The sequence below is a fragment of the Pararge aegeria genome, chromosome 3 (genome assembly GCF_905163445.1).
Source record: "Pararge aegeria chromosome 3, ilParAegt1.1, whole genome shotgun sequence".
Classification (NCBI taxonomy): Eukaryota; Metazoa; Arthropoda; class Insecta; order Lepidoptera; family Nymphalidae; genus Pararge; species Pararge aegeria.
In genome coordinates this window covers 7,786,423-7,803,627 of record NC_053182.1, presented here as the reverse complement: position 1 = coordinate 7,803,627, position 17,205 = coordinate 7,786,423, and the positions used below count along the sequence as shown (strand labels likewise).

At 34.2% G+C, this 17,205-nt stretch overlaps 2 protein-coding genes across 2 annotated transcripts; both read left to right on the top strand.

The window, feature by feature from the left end:
- The first annotated feature begins 57 nt into the window (after positions 1-57).
- Positions 58-4,635, top strand: LOC120637416 (sorting nexin-20). Its single transcript, XM_039909252.1, has 4 exons — positions 58-501; positions 1,488-1,709; positions 2,305-2,498; positions 3,910-4,635. Exons 1-4 carry the CDS (start codon positions 277-279, stop codon positions 4,034-4,036), a joined length of 768 nt encoding a protein of 255 aa, XP_039765186.1. The 5' UTR covers positions 58-276; the 3' UTR covers positions 4,037-4,635.
- Positions 4,636-14,054: 9,419 nt separating this feature from the next.
- Positions 14,055-15,742, top strand: LOC120637313. The gene is made up of 2 exons (XM_039909093.1): positions 14,055-14,427; positions 15,486-15,742. Exons 1-2 carry the CDS (start codon positions 14,192-14,194, stop codon positions 15,703-15,705), a joined length of 456 nt encoding a protein of 151 aa, XP_039765027.1. The 5' UTR covers positions 14,055-14,191; the 3' UTR covers positions 15,706-15,742.
- Positions 15,743-17,205: the final 1,463 nt, after the last annotated feature.

Below are 17,205 nucleotides of genomic sequence, written 5' to 3'. Positions count from 1 at the left end.
GACTGTTATACGGTCTATCATGTGATGTTATTTTTCATATCTGTAGTAAGTACGTACCTACTTACCTAGTATCTGTGGTTGTCAGCGCAGTGCGCACGAATTGAAATTCATTACGTTAGGTATTTATTTAGACTTTAGATGTCATTTAGTCAACAATAAACAGTTTTTCTTTATTTATGTATGGACATTTGTGATATTATACCAATAATTGGCTAGTCGTAAATGTAAATAATACAATCTATATTCAAATAAGTGCAGCTAAAGGAAGAAGACAAAATGTTAAGGTTCGAAATAGTTTCTTCTCGGACTGTGGAGGGCGTCGAAAAAGAAAAGAAGTTTGTAGCCTATATGCTACAAGTTAGGCAAGATTCCACGGAGACCCGTGTATTTGATCCTGATCCAGCTAACGTAGAAAGGAGGTATACACACTTCTTAGATTTGTACAATGGGCTTAAAAAAGAACATCCAATTTTGATGAACAATGTATCATTTCCGCGGAAGGTGAGTCATTATTTTGTAAATAAACTTTGTTTGCTATTGTTCGCTTGGGTATATAATGTTCAAACACTTCATAGTTAAAGCAATTTTACCAAACAGTTAAAGAAATCTCTAATTAAATTAATAGCTGTTAGTAAAGTACGTATAAAAAATAGTTGCCTTTTCTTCTTAATTAAAAATCGATTATGCTTACATGCCTATTTATATTCAAATTATAAAAATCCCTTTTTTTTATTAGTAAATCAGTTAAAATTGTGATATAAGTAACAAAGGTTAGCTTTGAACCTCGCGGAAATGGTTGGCATATGGTATATCAGGATGCCAGCTATCTCTGTACAAAATTTTAATGAGATTGTTGCTTATCAACATAGGAAACAAAGACACAACTAAATAAACAGACAAAGTGCCCCTATAGACACACTTTCATATTAATACTATGAATTCATAAATACCTGATACACCTAATATTGATACTTGGCAGCTAAAAGCATATAGTATAGTGGTCAATATAAACCATCCAGATTTTATAAACCTTTGGTGTTAAATCTGGGATGTAAAGAAATTTTATGAATTCATTATATTGTATGAATGTTTGTGTTTTATTTAATGCTTAATTTAGAGAATTCTCTACATAAGATCTATTTCCAGCTGTGGAACAATCAGTTGAAGTGATGAAGTTTGTGATGATCAGTGGCGTGCACTTCATACATGCACAAAAGCACTGCATACCCTAAAATTTATATATAACTCGTATAAAAGGAGGATTTTTGTCGTTTTATGCAATTTTCCTGCTGTATGCATACCCTGGTAAGAAACCCAGTGCACGCCACTGGTGATGATATAATACCAGGGCTTAAAATTTCTATAGTATGCAATAATCGATCTACACTCTGTAACAGCTGCAATAAAAATGAAAAATATTGTAAATTTTATAATTAGCTGAAAGATATTTCTTTGTAGATACTAAACTGTGTTTTATAATTTTACAGATAGTTGTTGGCAATTTTGAACCAAATTTAATATCAACCAGATGTGCAGCTTTTGAATCATTGCTGAATATAATAGCAAGTGAATCACGATTAAGGGATGCCCCTGCAGCTATTGTATTCTTTCAGAATGCTGAATTGAAGGATGCTAGGCGACTTATTGATGAGGGAAAATTTGACCAAGCTTTATCTGTATTAGAGACTAGTTTTAAATTATTAAATAAGGTAAGCTATACTATAGCTCTTTTTAATAATTTACATATTTCACATGAGTAGTGTTGGTAAACATTACAACATTGGAGGTAACCATGACCCTAATTAGAAAGGTTGGGATAAACTAAGCAAACAATTGGATAAGCAAGCAAGTACAATATAATCTATGTAATTAAATTAAACATATAGCTTAGGAATGGAAGGTTGTTTGTTGGACATTCAAATCTCAAGGTGTTGATAATCCTGTCCAGGCAAGTGCAGTGTAATTAAGAGAAGCTTGACAAATTGCAGGTAGCTGCTGAATATAAGGGAAATGTAGAAACAAAAGATGACTTAGCATGATTTTATATATATATGTCCAACATATATATATAAAATCATAAAATCATCATATATATATATATAAAGTCATTTATTAAGAAAATCATATTTCACATATTAGCTACAAATATAGGATAGGTCATGATTCACTATTTAGATAGAGCTTTTGTGATTTTTTCTATAATAGCTCAATTTTTTAGCTCATTACGATCTTATAATGCCCCTGCAATGAGATTGCGAATCAAAATTTTTTCAGAATAATAAATGAATTTTATTCTTTTTATAGGTCTACACAGACAGATCTCGAGTTGTATTGAGTGTTCTATGCAGGATAGTGGCATGTGCAGGTGCAAGTGGAGGGGCACTGGCTGGGCCGGTGGAGAAGTGGGCACAATTAGCACTTAAACGATATGAGGCAGTGAGCGACTCTGACCTTTTGATAATTTATATTCCTCTATTGCATACTTGCATTTCTATATGGTAAGTGAAGAAACCATATTCAAGATTTTTACAAATTTTGGCTTATATATAGGATATTTACTAACAACTATATCAGGCATATACTCTTTACCTACTTTTGTGCTAAATTAAATATACAACTAGTTTTGAATCGGAAACTTATTGTTTCAAAGAAAGAAAAATCAAATAACATCCATTTTTCGATTTCTCTTATTTGTCTAAGATTTCACATTTCATATCCGTAAATAGCAGATTTAGCATATACAGTCTCCTATGAATTGAATAAATAAGAATACTATTACAATACATGGACTAAAACGGCTGACAAATATTTTTATGAATAATCTACATAAATACTTATAATATACAGAAGAACACCTGAAACACATTCATCAAACATTTTCCAGTTGTGGCATTCAAACCCACATCCTATCAGAAAGCAGATTGCTTTAAGAATTATCCCACAATTCAAGATTCCTTTCATCAAAATCTATTCCATTAGTGTAGCGTAAAGAAGTAGTGTATTGCCTTTTAAATTTGACCCATATGAAGAAAGCACTTTATCGGGATTTAGAATCAGAGCACATAAAATCTCTTAAATATGTGCTTTATTGCTTTGTTCATGTGTGGAAGAAGTTGAAGGGTTTCGATTCCTACATGTTTTAGAATATTCCTAGATTAATTATTGGATATGTATATATTTATTCCAGTAAGTAGCTTTAGTATATCTATTGATTTCATCAATAGATAGAAAATGAAATCAAATTTTACCTACTGATAACTTTTCTACATAAAATAACAGGGTTATTGACAGATATCCTGTTGTCTTAATCTTGTTTGTTTAACATTTGTTGACATTTGTGAAAGAAGATAAATATAATATTATATATTTATCAAATAATATGATGTTTCAATCTTCATCACTGATAGTAAGTAGTGTGAGGGTGTCCGACCGGGATTTTACAAAGTTATCTGGCCTGATTATCATATGCTACACGCCAGCAGATGTTTATATGAAGCCATTATGTTTTGTGTACACATGACTCACATTATTTAGTATATTTAATTTATACAGTCTGCTGATTTAGATATTTTCATGACGTTTGCTCTGAGGTTATGAGCCATTATCTGACATCTGTATACAATTAACATTAAGTTTATTTTGCTATAATCCGTGATTAGGATAAACAAACATATCTGTGACTAAGATATCAGTGTGTGTGTTTGGTGTTTCTTATAAAAAAGTACACATGATACAGATTTGGTTGGTTGTGCTAGATTGCATGGCAAATTGAGTTTAATTTTTAATAAATCATCATAGTCTTTCACTAATGTTTATTCCATCCCATGAATATATCATAAAATCACTTCAAAAAGTTCATGATTATATTCCAATACACAGTGATTAATATTTATTTTTCTCCTTCTTCAGGGAAACATTGGGGCGTGACAAATCAAGATTGGTTGAGGAATTGAACTCTCTCCGCAAAAGGGGAATGAAAGTGGACTCAGTGCCCAGTCTTATGGATGCTGTGGACGAATTGGATACAAACATTTAATATTATTCCTTTTATAAAGAAACATGCTTTAATGACTAAATAAGGCAGGTTTAGATGCAGCTTATATACAAGTTGTGAACAATCTTTATAGACCTTTGACATTGTAGTATCTGCACCATATTATATATACTTCATTATACAACTAAGACCTATTTTTGTGTGAGACAGTCAAACCTGTATAGGGTCAGAAATGCAATTTAAATCTTTGGGAAATCCAATCTCCATCTCCATCTTAAAAAGCATCTACATTTACGTCATTATGAGTAAGTAAAGTTATGTACCTATATATTTACCTTAGTGACCTTTTTTTTTTTTAGCTGTTCTATATTTACAATTATATTATTCAATAATCATTGTTATTATTAGCTTTACTATACTTTTAAGAAATCGCTTATATCAGCTATACAATTGGCATCTGAAGGCAGAAATCATCCCACTCATTGAAGTATAGACTCACTCCTTTTACATGCTGCACGCTTAGTTGGACGGGAAAAGGGAATCAGATATGACTCAGATATAAAAATCTTCTTCAAAGTAATGTTTGTGTGAAGCAGACGGTTTACATTTGAAATACAAGCCAACTAAAAAAATCATTTTGGTTGAAATTCTTTTACATTTTACAATAGACCAGGTTTTTAGGTGATTTTATTGTTATATTTTAATGTTGTTTAACATTTTGTTTCTATATTTCATGAAGTTTTTTTATTAAAATCTCACTAGTTTTTAAGTAGACAGCTTTATGTATTTAGATTTAGTATTATTAAGAATAATCTATTGATATTCCGTTTTAAAACGAATGTTACTTCTCGTCAATATTGTAGCTATTAGATCATAGAAGAAAGTTAAACAAAAATCATATATTACATTAATTAAATTAAATTATTAAGGAAGGACGGTTTTTTATTGCGTAAGATGTAACTACACTCAACGGTGTTTGTGAAGAACATTAATCAGTCTGCCGAAAGCAGACTGTTTACATTGAACTCGTTAAAACTGCCACTATATACGTCTTACGTAATAAATGTAACCGTCTTAATAAAAAATATTAATAGAGCCCATATTTATATATTTAGCCTAAAATAATGTGCCTATTCTAGTATTAAATAAAAATCATAATTTATTCATTGTGATATATACCAACACCTTTCCCCATTTCAATAGTCTGTAACACTTTTATGAAATCCAAATCTTGAAGATATCGAATAATTATGTAATTTAACCTGCTAATATTCATTATTTTGATACTTGTAATAATGCAGGGATTTGTCCTGTAAATAAATTCGTCAATTCATCAAACAATCATCTGGGTTCACGATAATGTCATAGTAGTAAAGTATTGTTAATTTTTATAAAATAAATTTATTGAATTTTGTCAATTAATTATCAATTTATATATAACTCATCGTTACTCTGATAAATGTAAATCAGCTATACAATTATTATTTTTATGTTTAAAAGTTTTGGTTTAAAAAACATCTCAAAAATTGTTTCAACTCGCAAAATATGGACTTTTTTAAATACTCTCTGATCCATTTAGATAAACAATCTGGGTATATAAAAGTTACACTTAATTTGTGGAAAAAGTGTTATTTCGAGTTGCAACTGTTTTAATATGGAGATGTATTAAATATATGATATGACATGAATTAAATATCAAACATAAAGTATTTTTTAAGAAGTTCAAAATGATATATTCCGCCTCCCATGTTTTCAATCTCGTTTGGAAAATAAGGTGTGTTTTAAATTTTAAACCATATTTACCAATTGAGATCGTATTTGATCATCATTTATCAAAATCTAGTCTATGTCGCAAATATTGATAAAGACCGTTGTTTAAGGTTATCTGAAGATAGTAACGTGAGTTACGTGATGATTTTGTTTTATTTCTAGCAGTGCAAATGTAAAGTAAATCGATAAGAATATGATTCTCTGCCACTATCATATCCGCATGCTTTTTTAAAGTGTTTTTTAAATTTATTTTTATAAAAAATTACGCGACTCAGAATCAGATTAAGATACTGGGTGCGTAATATATATTAGTTTCAAGCTTGAATCTCATAAGTAGGTACAGGGCTGGTGGCAGCCAAAAAAAAGTCAATGAAGTAAATGGGGGGACGTCATGAGTTAATGAATTATAGTAAATTTTTCTTATTGTGGAAACAATATTTTTATTACTTTTACTGTAAGAAAATAATAAAACCATTATATATGCAAGAAAATATCTTTTTTTATTTTACATTTGTTATCTACGCACTTCGCACTTTTTTTCGTTTATTTATTAAATCGCACTTTACTCGAAAAAGTAATGAAAATCGTTTACATAAAAAGAAGTGTTAGAGAAAATAGAGTAAAGGATTAAAAATACAAATAGCGAAATCATTTTACAACTATTTCCGATGCTCCTGTTATGTATAAAGGTGTATCAGGAAATTATTATACTTTCCAATGTTATAGTCAATAGATGGCTGCAGCGTCACGTCCTTTGCATTTATGCTAATTTTTAATGAATGATTATAAAGCCGGACCAGGAATATAAACCCCGTTCTGAGGCCACCACATTTGCATACATCAATTTTCAGAGTAAGTGAAAAGCAAACATATTTTGTTGTTTATTTTTCTGGCCAGGTTTTACATGCAATATATTGAGCTAAATGAGTTTTACTAATATTTGCGACGAATGTGATATTTTGTAAATAATATTTATTTAATTTATAAACATTGCAATCTGCTTAAATTAAGATTTGTTATGTAAAAACGGCATTCCATTTAAACCAAAATATTTTTTTTGTCCATTAATTGAATTAATTTTATTAGATTTATTATAAGTCACACATAAGAGTAGCGATACCACTTAACACTTAGTTACCTTTTTATGTTTTGAATATCAATATACGTATATTGACGGTGGAAATGCAGAAAGGGTACGCGACTCAATATGAAAGTATTTTTTTAAGGTATATTTGCTTTAATCAATCAAAAAATCAGAAACACTTTAATGCACACAAGAACAAAACTGAAATAATTAAAAAAGAACAAAAGTACTAGTAATTTAAATTTGTGTAACTAAAGCGGCCTTATCACTTATAGTGATTTCTTCCAGGAAACCATTATGAGGAATTAACTCACATATGAATCGTTATAGCGGTGCTCAAAGCTCTAAAAATGTACATAAATATTAATAATTACAAAAACAGTGCATATATATAAAATAAATTAAATAAACTAATACATATTCAGTGTGTTCTATAAATCAGATGAGTGATTACGAATGAATCGAAAGTTGTTCGCGCAAATGTACCGCACCACGGAGTTAAGTAATAATAAAAATAGCAAATGACAAGAGTCATGAGTCTCGTTTGTCAACAGTCTTAGCAAAGAGGATATAAAGAACTTTTTAGTCCCTTATGATAGTAACATATTAATTCAATGGCCTTATTTATTTACGCTGAAGAAACGTCAAGCCTACGGTAATATTGGCACAGTAGGTATTTTATAAATAGCAACATTGTTTTCTGGAGGCACGAATTCAGCATTCAGCCATCAGTAGCGTGCATAGAGATTATGCACAGGGTATGCAGATTATATAAAATTATAAAATTCTCTAGTACGAGTTATAAAAAACTTAAGGATAGGCACTGTTAGAGCTATAAAAAGCCTACCCTTAAGTTTTTATAACTCGTACTGGATTAATATAACTCGTTTTATATCATCTGCAAACCCTGTGCATACCCTCAGTAGGTGATCTATATCGTTGCCATCCTTGTTCAGGATCGCAACGATATAGATCACCAGTGTCAAACTTGCCATAGTTTTAAAGCATTATAAACGTTTCAGAAAAATTTTAATACAATTATTTATTTTTTATAAATTTATAGCTTTACTCTTTTTGCGTTTCTGTTGTCGTTTTTAAACGTATTAAAAGTGTTTACAATATTACTACTTTAAGTCACTTTAAGTCAAGAAATTTTTATTAAAAAAGAAATAGCAATAAATATATATATTACATATAACATATATGTAATACATATATATTTTATATGGCATGATTTGTGTTTATTGTATTATTACGCTATAAGCTTTTAATAGTAGTAGATCTTATTTCTGCCGTTAATCAGCATTGCTGCAATGCTGTGTTCCGGTGTAATTACTGGCACATGAGACTTAAGAATAACGCCTTAGGTTGTTGGAACAACCTAACCTAAGTGTTGCTTTGTTTTATAGGCAATCGCTTTCCACTTACCATCAGGTGGGCCATCTAATTGGAACGTCAATTAAAAATAGAAAAAAGTTTAGTTGATTTTTTTATGTATACAAATAATTTAATTCCCACCTTATATATACGCAGTGTAAGGCGTCAGTAGGTACATCACTATCACGAAGTCTAGTGTGCGTGTAATATAAAATGTATACACCCGTTAGGTTTTGGAGTGTCTAGTGCGAATTTCTACCTTATTCGATCACGTAAAGATTAACTATGATTAAGTTAACGTAGATATAAAACTCACACTTGCCCCCTGAGAGGAATCCAAAGAGCGCCATCTAGTGAAAAAACTGTTTCCTAGCATTATCTCTAGATGGCACTCCTTCGATTTACATACAAATCGTAGTTAACTTTTACGCGATCGAATAAGTAATCGTAGGTAGAAATCTCACACTAGGTACTCTGAAGTTGACAGGGCATATACGAGTACGTTTTTTATAGAAGCGTCCACACTAGACTTTGTGATACGGACGCATCTTGACAAGACACAACTCAACAAAATCTGGCTTAGTATTTTATTGTTAAACGACCTACATTATAAAATGTCACTTATCTTAGCTTATTAATAATATAGACAAAAGTATTTTGGTACGTATACAGTGTGGAAACGATAATTGCGGCGAGACGATATTTATCCTCATTTACATATTGAAATCTGACTACTCTACGCAATTTTACCTTCGCAATATTAGAACGTACTTTTTAAATTCAAAGTTAATGTTAAAACGAAATAGATTTTCGCCTTACAAGTTTATCTCGGTTTAGCTGTTTCTTAAGAAGGTTTTTCTTGAAGATGATCTGTAAGGCACACTTTACCGAACATCTTTGATGATTTCAGATGGAAAATTGAAAAGACAACATAGTGTTTTTCGAATATCGAACACGTAAAAGTTAAATAAATTTATTATGATGATTGAAAGAAACTGTTTGCGAAATGCCCATTGTCAGGTCGGACGCTCGAGTCGCACGATTATGTACTTATATTATTTTACAAATTTTCTGATATTATTTTCCTGTAGAAGTTAGGACGAACTTAAGCATTGCAAGCAAGCAAAAGTACGGCAATTAGGTCCATTTTAATACTCAAAAACGGGCCTACTATTGCGTGCGTGCAAATTTCATACTAGGAGGGAACTAAAACGACACGAGACATAAAATTATCTTGATTCTTGATTGAATTGGTTCGGCAACTTCTTTCTTTTTTTTTTCTTATTACATTTTCTTGTATGCCTTTGGTTACCTGGAAGAGATCGCTATTTAGCGATAAGGCCGCCAAATTGTACGTTCTATCTTATTGTGCTGTTGTATTTGTATCTCTGTAAATTTTCTCTGTGGTGTACAATAAAAGTGTATTCATTAATTAATTAATTAATTAATTCATTCATTCATTCATTCATTCATTCATTCATTCATTCATTCATTCATTCATTCATTCATTCATTCATTCTTTCGGAAAAATTAACAAAGGAAAAATATAAAATTTTCTTAATGTTGAAACATGTAGTATTCTGAGATAAGATCCGTGCCCTGTAAAGGGCTGATATAGATGATGGTGTGTCAATTTTAAAGTAGGTAGGTACATACATAACTCCTTCTCATTTTCGGAATAGACAAGTGCCCTATAGTGGGCCGGTAATGGGTTGATATATGACGATAATGATTACGATTTCTAAACGGCTTAAAATTTAAGACTGAGTCTCTATTATCCCGGCATCAGTTTTTCCCACCACGTATAACTTGATGCGTTTTCAAGGTACGAATAAATAAGCTATGTGAGAATAAATGCCCATTTACACTTGAAATGGCTCCAACCTGGAACCTGTCATTGCTTTATTTATAAAATCTTTTATTTTTTTACCCCTCGTATATATTTAATCCCTCGTAGCGTAACAGGAAACGTTGTTCCAATTGTGTGCTATTGAATCTCTTGTTCTAAGAAAATAATCAACTGCTTTGCTTTTCCACTTCGTATATCGATATAAAATTTTATTTTTGAATCGCTGAAAATTTTTGATGATATTACTAATCATTAGATTTAAGGTGACTGATATTTTATACATTTGTAGTAATGTAATAAATATACTCATTATTGTGAAAATAATCGTTGTTTTTATTTTCCGAAGATCGAAAGGCAGACTAGTATGGTACCTACTTTAGCTAATTTGGATGTTATGATAACTAGTAAGTATAGTAAAGACATTAAATTGAACTACAGAAATAAACAATGAAAGTTTTTGGTGTAGCAGAACACAAACAATTTTTACTAATTTGCCGAGCACTCGGATCTTAGAGTTCAATTAGATGAAACTGCATATTTGATATTGTCTATCTGTCCGAACATTGGTCTATTAGTCTGACAAAACCGTCATAATAATTTTAACCCAGTGCTTCCCAACCTGGGTGCAGTGGCGTGCACTTCATATATGCACAAAAGCTCTGCCTACCCAAAGTATTTTATATAACTCGTATTGGAGGGGATCTTTACCATTTTATGCCATGTATCTGCTTTATGCATATCCTGACCTAAGACCCTATGCACGCCACTGCTTGAGTGCCACGGCGTCCTGGGGCGCCCTCCTTCTGTACTTCAAAAAATCGACAATTTTTTTTTTTGATATTTTATGTGCAGTTTTTATGTTTGATGGACGTTGGGGTCCCAAAGTGCTGGAATGGCAGCCTCGCACTGGTAAACGCAGCGTTGGTCGAGCCCCGACGAGGTGGACGGACGACATTAGGCGCGTCGCTGGTAGCCGCTGGATTCAAGCGGCACAAAACCGTAGAATTTGGATCTTCCTACAAAAGACCTACGTCCAGCAGTGGACGTCTATCGGTTGATATGATGATCATTATGATGTTGTCACGGGCTCATCCCACACTTGAAAAAAATGGGTGGTAGACCACCAAGCTCAGCCATCCCATTGATGGGGTGGTTTTTTTTTCTTAATTCTTTGATATACTTAGATTGATTAATTTTACAATTAGGATGTTTTACTTTTCACGCTTATCTGCTTGGCGGCTGAAACAGGCATGGCGGTAAAATTGCAGTTTTGATCTACATCCAAAGGTCCATACTTATTGTATCAATAAGAAACTTTAAGAGAGAGATAAATCTACGGTTACAGATTTTATTATTAGTTTTTTTTTGTATGTGGTTAATGGTCATATATTGATGACCTATAATTATTGTTAAATCGATTAGGTACACGCAGCCGTGAGTCGTGGCTAAATAAGCAAGTAGCTACGATAATTTAAGCTGGCGGAATAGGCCGCGTCATAAAAGCGGCGTATTAACTAAATTGTTAAGGGATTCACCAAAACAATTTTCCCTTAATAAAGGTAATGAATTAGGGCTGATGATCGCCCCTTGTAATAATTACGAAATACGATACTTCCCTGCGATCGCAGTTTTATTGTTAAGTAATTTTTTATCGAGGCGTAGGTAGGTATCACAGAATTATGAACATACAGAAACCGCGTACACGGCTAATATTGAGGCATCGAAAACCACTCCACTTTAGTAGTGTTTCTTGAACAGGCGGTTAGTCACTTCAGTACATTTAGCAGTTGACAGTAATTATTAAACCTCTAATTTTCCAAACGTTAATCATAAAACGGAGAAAATGTGAAAGTTTGTGAGCTAGCATCATTCCGTGGGTTGTGAAGTGAGATGTGCGCGGGGCGTTTTTACTGTTTATGGACACGATGCACTGCATGCAATAATTGCTGAATAAGGGTTCTGTATGTGCTTAATTCTATGGTAGTTACTTATGTGTAATGTAGATATGTAGGTAGGTATCTAATCAATTTGAATATCTCGTTTACGTGCCAAGAAAAATTCACCTATTTATGTAATTGGTAGCGTGCTGTCCATATGCCTCATCTAGTTTCTAAAAGTATCTACTTGTTATGTACCTATTTAACTGTAAAGTATTGACGGACGTTTGGTGCAGTGGGCGACCCTGCTTTCTGAGCCCAAGGCCGTGGGTTCAGTTCCCACAACTGGAAAAAGTTTGTGTGATGAACAGGAATGTTTTTAAGTGTCTGGATGTTTATATGGTCGGATCGTGTTCGACATACTGAAATATTACGGCGAGCAAATGTCTGGGGTATCGAGACATACCTACTTGATGAGGCGGCAGCTGTCTGTGGTGTGGGCATGTCTCTCGCATGTCTGACGCGAGAGTTGCAAAGCGCATCATTCTCCGAACATCAAGATGGCAACCGGAAACAAGGCGTCTAGCCTCTGCGGTATAAAGATGTGCTGCAAGCACAAACAAGCGAAGTTCCATTGTTCCGGCAAGACAAACATTTGCGAAGGATCGCTCACATTGGCGCCGCTAAGTGAACACGATCGTGACGAAATTTGAGTTGAGACGTCTAAAGGAGAAAAACTGCAACTTACCTATTAAACTTTTATCAGACTTAAAGGTGGACTAAAAGAAATAGTTTTACTCTAATAAATAAATCGGTAGGTGGTAAGTACAAATAGGTAATACTGAGAGACATGTAGGTTGATATTTTAAAAACCACGATTATCTACAAATTGCATACATTCAAACTACAAATACAGTGTCATCAAGCTGAGATATATCTTAGCCGAGAAAAGTTTTAAGAGTCGAGTTTGTCTTAGGCGCGGCTGGTAACAGCTATAAATCGGCCGTGCGGATTTACGACGCTCTGCAAATCGGTTTATATTTTCGATAAATAAAATTGGCGCGGGTTTTGCGAGGTAAGCAGAGGCCGTTAGGAGCGCCGGTGCCGCCAGATGCCGCGCACACATAAAACCCCGACTACCCTCTCGTTTTCTTGCTGACAATTTTTTCCTGCTCCGGTCATTACGCAGCTGGGCCCGAGACAAAACGGCGAATCGTTTAAGCCCTCTCCGGAGACCGTCCGATTTTATTGTGTGTACCTACTCGAAATTGATATGCTCTGCAAGTGTCGGCTCGCGTCACATGTTGAGGACAACGGCTCTGAACTCATTTGCTGTCTCTCAACTCTATCTAATGGACTATAACCTACGGTTTTTTTGTCTAGAAAATTCATTTTTGAAAGGTTTTATTGTTTGTTTCACGTCTTAACTGCTATGAAAAAAAGAGTGATTTCTGCTGCTAGCCGTCAAGTATCGAGTCGAAGGGGATGCCCTTTATCTCGTTCTTGCTTCAGAAGTCAAAGCTTACTTCCCCGGTGATGTTCTATAAGTCTTCTCTTCTACTATACTACAATCGATACCATTGATTGTTATAGTGATGAGAAGGCTGCTGCTTAGTGCCCTTAGTGTATCTCATATAAAGAACTTAACTGGGAAAGATTTCGGCCCTCTATATAAATCTATTATAAAATAACAGAATAACGTTACGTAGGTGCCCATGACACGTAAACACGATAAAAAAAAACTTTTGTTAGGTACAAAATATTTTACGAAGATAAAACTTAACGTAAAATATACCTAATGTATCTTTATTAATAAATTAGGTAAGTGTCTGCTTGGTACCTAATAAGTAACTTAAATTGCTTAAATTGCTGCAGTGTTTGCACAATTCGTATCCTTATTGACATTCCATACCTGCCTTATTATTATGTTAGATGTAGGTTAAGATCCTAAGAATAATTTGTTCTTAGAAGATTTAATCAAAACCTTTTTCATTAAAATATTGTGTATAATGTAGTATTTATATCCTCTTTGTAACAGAACATACGTGGTATGGTACAAACACCTTTGACAAAGGACAAATCTGCCAAATATGTCATTTACATTATGCAATACATAAATTTTTTTTAATTATTCTTTGAGCAAGTGTATAAACGTCGGCATTCCTAAAAATTCTCTTTGAGTTGTACTAGGAAGGTACAGGGCTAATAGGTAACATCCGAATGTTTCGATATAAAAAGTAATGTCAACCACTAAAAACGACTGCGATGCGGTATCGGTAGTGGTGGGCTTAGTAGTGTTCGCACTACCACTCACACTGCTGATACCAGGATTTTCAGTGTGGAACGTGGTTCCCAAGGTCCGAATCTCGCGGTTCCACATCGTGGATCTGAGCATCACGTGGAGTCAGCTCAATGCCTCTTTGGTAACGTTGCTGGTGTTGTTCTTCTGTCTTTATCTGGAACTGCGGAAGCGCGAGTAAGTAACTGTACCTTATATGGGAGCGGGGTATGCTCATACTCATTACAGAGGACATAGAACCTTAGAACTAGCACTTTGCTCCAATGTGGGTTTACTATTGAAGCGGTGGTAAGCTATTGGTACTTACTTTGGTAATACATGAGGCAAGAACGAGTTTAATCACCGGCACGCATCTCTTATGTAGTATTTGTGTTTCAAGCAATTAAATATCAATTGTATTACCGGTAAAGAAAAACATCGAAAGAAAACCTGTTCGCCTGAGAGTTAAATGCGTGTAAAGTCTATGTAATCCACACTTGGCCAGCGTGGTGGAGTACGGCCAAAAGCCTGCCCATTTTAAAAGAATATCCGTGCTCTGTAGTGATGGGCCGGTAATGGATTGATAATGAAGATGATGAAAAGTTAAGGCAAGCACCACGGTATCCAACCTGCGCCCGTAGCGTCTTACATAATTGCATTCTGCGTGCGACCCATCACAAAAACCGGGCGTTCACCCAAGATTCATGGTAGCTCACAAGACACAAACTTGAACGCCGCCGGTAACTAAGCACGTTAGACACTGCGGTGAAGCTATGCATTTAAGCAAACAAAATAAAAATGGGAACACAAAGACAAAAGTACATTCATCATCATATCTCGTATTGAGAAGGGCTTAGGGAAGTATAATCCAAAGGCGGTATGTATTATATATCGCTAGTAGCTATTCTAATTTATAGAAATCTCTCTGTTCGAGCTGTGCGTGGAAAGATAAGTCAGCCAGTTAGCCTGCAATTTTTTCAAATAAGTACAGATTTAATGAATTATACCCAAAGCGACGGTGTTAGGTAATCGAGGCACGGCGATAGACAACAATCTGAGAGGCACGGGGATCGACAACGCCAACTTTTTGACTCTGGGCTAGTGCTCAGGAATTATTGACGGAATACCTGACTTTCAACTTGCATTAGGCATAGTAAGTCAAAGGTCTTACTCCCTCTCTAATGTGAGAGAGGAGCCCTTAGTGCAGTAGTGCGACGTTAATTGGCTGCGGATGATGATGGCAATCTATTTCCCAGGCTAGACGAGATGGTGGAAAATGTGCTGACAGTGAGCAAAGCGACTGATGCAGCGATGGAAATTGAACGCGACAGGCAGGACGCAGAGGTGAGGGCCTGCATCCAGCTGTTGGACGCTTCCGCCGAGCATTACGAGACGCTGATCCTGCTGAATGATGATCTGAGGAAGTCCAACATCCAACATCCACCAGTTATCGAGCCCAGCACTTCGGAAATGTAGTTTCATTGTATGCAATAAATTATGAGAGATTTCTTTATCTAATTGTTCTTTTTGAGTCCTAAAGGAGATTGTTATGGCTTCGGCCCGTACTCCGAACATAGCTCTCTCCATCGCTCGCTGAGTGACTCTAAACCTTCTTATGTATGAGACCCATATTCAGCGACCACACTTCGGAGCCATAAGTCACTGGCAACGCGCACTGTAGAAAGACTTTGGTTGAAGGCACTGAATCGGCGACTTCTTTTTGGACGAAAAGATGTCGCGGATTTTCCCCAAGTGGGATTCGGTGGTTCACCTCTTTCTCGAAATTGGAACGACCTGGATCTTGTGTTCCAGGTATACGTATTCGTCGACGATTTCTATAATTTAGTTATGTCGTCGATTATTTAGTTGTGCTTACACCAGCGTAAACTTATGAAAACAAAAAAAAAACTTTTGAATTGGTCTAGTACATATAAATTCCTGAGCTAAAATGAGCATCACGCTACTCATGGTTAATGCGAGAAAAACCGCAATAAAAAACGAGCTATTATTATATTGCTTCAGTTGAAGTCATTTAAAAGATATTCGCTAGGAATAATTAAGGAGAGTGCACTGTGTACACGGCATTTTATTTTTCTTAGCGCCAGACACGTTCATTAGAGCAACCGAGCCGTCTCGTGGGACGTTGTTGACGCGAAAAAACCAATCTGGGGCTGGCAATTACGGTAAATTACCTAATTAGACACTCTGCTCTTTATTTGTCGCTATTCGCTAAAAATATTGCGCTTTTTAACCACCCTTGCGGTTTGATTACAGCTCCTTTTTAAATAGGTAAACATACCTACTTACTGTCAAAGCTACTGAATTGTGGAATGCACTCCCATTGAACATAAGACAGTCGAAGTCACTGGGCATACTTATTTAAAAATGCTGTTAATGCTCATTATCTCGCTCAGTAAAGACGACTATTATTATTTATTTATCTACTCAAACTCATATTTAAGTATTTATGGTATGTCAAAATATGTATGACGAGTAGGTACTTAGTATATTTATTTTTTATATTTATCAATAGTATTGTTGTACTTATTTGTGTAGTCTGGTTTATGTATTAGTATTATATTTTATATATTAGTAGATATTTGTATGTATGTACTAAATAGTATAACCCACCTATTCGTTTTTCTTTTTTGTTTTCCTAATCCTAAGGTTGCCTGGCAGAGATCGCTACTTAGCGATAAGACCGCATTTTGAATCCTGCTTCATTCTTCATGTATTTGTTCTTTTTTTTTACATGCTTTTTATTAGCTTCACCTGTATGTTTGTATGTTTGTTTGTAACCGAATTCTTTGGGCGCGATTTTGACCCACTTTGAACGATCAGATTTGATTCAAACTTTGTAGACATATCGAGGACCGATGACAATACACTAATCTGAGAAGATTATTCCAATTTTCAATATAAAAAATAAGATTTTTTAGTTTTTTCCAACTATTAATTACAATTACTACAGCGCCA